Below are 4,022 nucleotides of genomic sequence, written 5' to 3'. Positions count from 1 at the left end.
AGCATATTAGAATGATTTCTGAAGGTTCATGTGACACTGAAGACTGGAGTAATGACTGCTGAAAATTCAACTTTACCATCACAGAAATAAATAACATTTGAAAATATATTAAAAATGTATATTGTAATAATATTTCACAATATTTCTGTTTTTGCTGAATTTTTGAACATTAGTGTAGACAAAAACACATGCACTAAAAAAAGCGACAAAACTACTTTGATTTCTCATGAAACTACAGTGGCGGTTTCCATCAGTTCCAGAAGAGGGCGTGTGTGTCTAAGCTCTGCCTGTGACAGTCTTCGTGTTCCTTTAGTTTAGTTTGTGTCGAACATGAGAAGAACCCACCTCCACTCTCTCTTTCTTAATGCCCCTCTTATGAAATATGATAGGAATGCTGTGGACTCATACAAAGAAGGCCATGTTATCGGTTCTTCCAGACATTCCTCAGATAACCCTTGACCTGTTCTCAGCTGTCATGTTTTCTTGTTGTTGTTGCTATATTTAGACATGTTTAGATTGCATACTTCATTGCGGATTAGTTCTTTAAGGTTTAAAACTCTAGTGTCGGCTCTCCAAGGCCAGTGTGACTGTTCTCAATGGGCGCCAATGTTATTTACAAAATCTCTACGTAGGCTACTTCTCTAGTAATTTTTGGTTATGTACAGCCAGCCAGTCATTATCCCAAAATAAACCCGATGGGGCGATTAGGATCAGGACAGGATTCTGAAATGGTCTGTTTTGTGGTTATCGACGAACCAAAGAATTAAAATGGTAAATTCTTGTTTGATTTCCCTATGTTATGGCGTAGCTATCTAACGGCTCATCTTCCAGGTGAAGGTCAGTCTCATAAATGTTTTATGTGAGGATTTTGTATACTCAGGAAATTGAAGGTCATCTTATCATGTAAGATCAGTTTGGGAAATGAGGAACTAAGGAGTGTGGGATGCTCTTGAAAGCCTGATTTGTCATTCCTACTGACTCCGTTGCGTCACTGCATGAAGTTTCCTCTGAGATCACTCATAAGCTGCTGACTGTACAGACGGCAACAGAAAACAACAGAAAAAACACCAAGCATGACGTCGCACAATCAAAAAGGAACTGCGAGGAGGAAAATGAACTGATAGGATTCATTCGAAATACCAGTGAATCTAAAGGGAAAATCCTGTGATGAAGGCATTTTAGCTACTTTCTCCAGTTTCAGTGCAAACACTGAGATCCTATTCTAAATCGAATTGAAATAAACATTGAGCATTTTGTATTTAAACAAAAATGCCAATAAATATGAACACACAATATTGATCAAATATCAAAAAAGTGAATATTTGTTTCCATATTGCTTCCATTGAAATACAAAGATGAACTTTTTCAAATATTTAAAGCAAAAAAGGGGGATAAAGCAAATAATTCACTTAAATTTGAATGTTTAAAAAATCTTTCAAGTTAGAATATGTATTTATTTGTAATTAAATTGTCGAATTTAATGTAACTTAATTTAAAATGCAAAATAAAAAGGTTTTTACTGACAGTCTCAGACTTTTGGACCCCACTGTAGATCAGAAGTAGCACTTTATGTAGCATTCAGAGTAATGTATTTGAGCCTTATAACCCCTAACACTTAAATGATATATAAAAGAAACTAAATATAAATGGTTAAGTTTGTGGATGATTTTTGGGCTAGGACACCAGTGAAATATGTCGTAAACAAATGTCGTCTCCAAGTTTCTGCCTGTCTGTGTCCCATGATTCAACGCCCTGCCTCTCATGGTTTCACACGGGTCAGGGTGGTGCTGGTGCCAGTCAGCGATTGCTCCCTTGTGTCGTCATGTTCTGCTGGCATCGTGCTTCTCCAGTGGGAGAGTTACTGGACCAGTTATTGGAACCAAAAATAGTTTTAAGTTCTAATACATTTGCCTTTGCTTTTCTGATTGAGGTATTAAATCTATTTTCTTTTCTGAAGGTTAAAGAAAGACTTGAAAGGCCTTTTCGTGGTTCACCCGGCCTGGTACGTGAGAGCGTTAATCACTGTCATCAAACCCTTCATCAGGTGAGCACAGATGATCATTAGTTTAGCAAACAGAGCTAAAAAAGGCCATAAACATTATTAATACCTAAAGCCCTCAGTCTGACCCATGTCTTTCTCTCTTGAAGTGAGAAATTCAGCAGGAAGATGCGCTTCATCCACAGCTTGCAAGAACTGGCCGAGTTTGTTCCTGTGGCCCAGCTGCAAATCCCAATAAATACATTTAATGAATACATCTGTTACATTTAAAAAAATATATTACATTTAAAATCTATTCATAAAATGTGTTCATTTTAATTAAAAGATTTCTTGAATAAATGTAATTTTATTATTATTTTAAATAAATTAACAAACAATTATAACAGTGAATGTGACGTGTATAATTTCTTGACCACATTTCTCCCTATTTTTATAATAATGTAAAATAATTTACACCAAATGTATCATCAAATGTGTATTTTATAAATCAATATTATCAATAAATGTAATTCTTTATTGTTTCAAATAAATGAAAAAATAGATTCCAGTGAAAGTGATGTTTGAATCTAACTAGTATAATTACCTTGTTATTCCTACAACAGCTTTTTCTGTAAATAATTGATATCAAAAAGTATCTTATCTTAATTGTTTTCACTACCAGTGAAAGTGATGGAGATGATTTGTTTTGCTCTGCAGGTATGACGAGCAGATGAACAGGTGAAGGTGTCTGATGGGAAGAGAGCAGAGGTGTACATACTGTATAGACTTCACACTGGGGTGACATGCTTGTGGGAATTGGAGCTGGCAGGCTGAGGTTAAAGGTCAAGCTTGAGGGCAAATGCCCTAATGACAGAAAAACAGCTTCCTACCAGACGAATCTTTGATGGAATACAAAAAGACAGTGTTGTCCTTCAGAGAGACGCCGCTGTGTCATGCTGTAAGGTGGGTCAGGAGAGGTCTGTGAGCAACATGAAAGCCTGTTACACAAAAACAGACAAACATGTTTCCCAGACTGTAGAAAATGACAATACACCCTTCACTCTTCATAGAACCTATTCTATTAAGGCACGAGAAATACCAATAACATTTCCTTTTGTATTTGTGGTGAACATACTCAAATTAGGATAAATATTAGTTTTAATATTTGCACTACATGGTTACAAAATCTTGTCGTATGCATGTTATCTGAAACCTGTATGAACTATCATATGTATATGGTTTAAACTCTTCAAACTACTATCTGGCTTTTTTAAACAAGTCTTGTAAAGTGGTATTGACTGTTTTTATATATTCTGTAAAATGCACTGTACTTGAGCATTTAATCACGTGTGAATGTTTTTAGCACAAATGCTCAAACTTTTAATGCAATCAAATCAGAGCTATTACAAACAAATCTGTGTGTGTAATATTGCTCTAAGAAGCCGCATTGGTCAGTTTATACTGTACTTGTTACATATATAATCGTGCCTGCATGGTTTTCTTCTTGGGAAATGTTCTCTAATATTCAGCTGCTGCTGCTGTCTGTAAAGTGGCCCATTGAATGTGCTTTCATTTAATAGACTCCTGTGTGCAAATATTTATACAAGGCCACACTTGAACAACCTGAGCTTTTAAACTGCACATACTACATGTCTTTTCTATGATATTTAAGGAAATAAAGGGTGATATTAAACACCTGTTGTGATTTTATATTGTGATTTCACTGTTAATTGTAATGAGGAAATAGTGGGAGTTTTTTTTTTTTTTTTGGGAGTCGCCATGGAGCCTTTCAGGAAACCAGCTCTGGCAGAGGGAGGAAGTGAGGTAGCTGAGAGGTGAAACATTTTTCTTTATGCATTGAAATCACAAACAGGAACAGAGCGAGAACTACTGGAAGGTTAAGTAACAGATTCCTGTTGTAATGCTGTATGTGCCAGATGATGGGTTATGCAAGTCAACAACGTTTAGTAGAAATTAAAGTGCTTGTTGGGTTTATCGAAGCGAATAATTCACTTGAATGAACTACAGAATGGTAATTTAACTT

General features: G+C 35.8%; 1 protein-coding gene across 1 annotated transcript in view; it reads left to right on the top strand.

Annotated features, from left to right (window-relative positions):
• LOC107681421 (BCL2/adenovirus E1B 19 kDa protein-interacting protein 2-like) overlaps positions 1–2,233 on the top strand; it is a gene marked incomplete at its 3' end in the record, with an annotated part of 8,769 nt that extends 6,536 nt beyond the window's left edge. Inside the window, exons 8-9 of the mRNA XM_016477719.1 lie at positions 1,958–2,044; positions 2,149–2,233. Of these exons, the coding sequence (XP_016333205.1) occupies positions 1,958–2,044; positions 2,149–2,233 (172 nt within the window). The remainder of the gene's footprint in view (positions 1–1,957; positions 2,045–2,148) is intronic.
• Positions 2,234–4,022: the final 1,789 nt, after the last annotated feature.

This window comes from Sinocyclocheilus anshuiensis, unplaced genomic scaffold, assembly GCF_001515605.1.
Source record: "Sinocyclocheilus anshuiensis isolate Anshui unplaced genomic scaffold, SAMN03320099.WGS_v1.1 scaffold2066, whole genome shotgun sequence".
NCBI lineage: Eukaryota > Metazoa > Chordata > Actinopteri > Cypriniformes > Cyprinidae > Sinocyclocheilus > Sinocyclocheilus anshuiensis.
The sequence above is the reverse complement of the archived record's forward strand: the minus strand, read 5'-3'. Positions and strand labels throughout refer to the sequence as shown.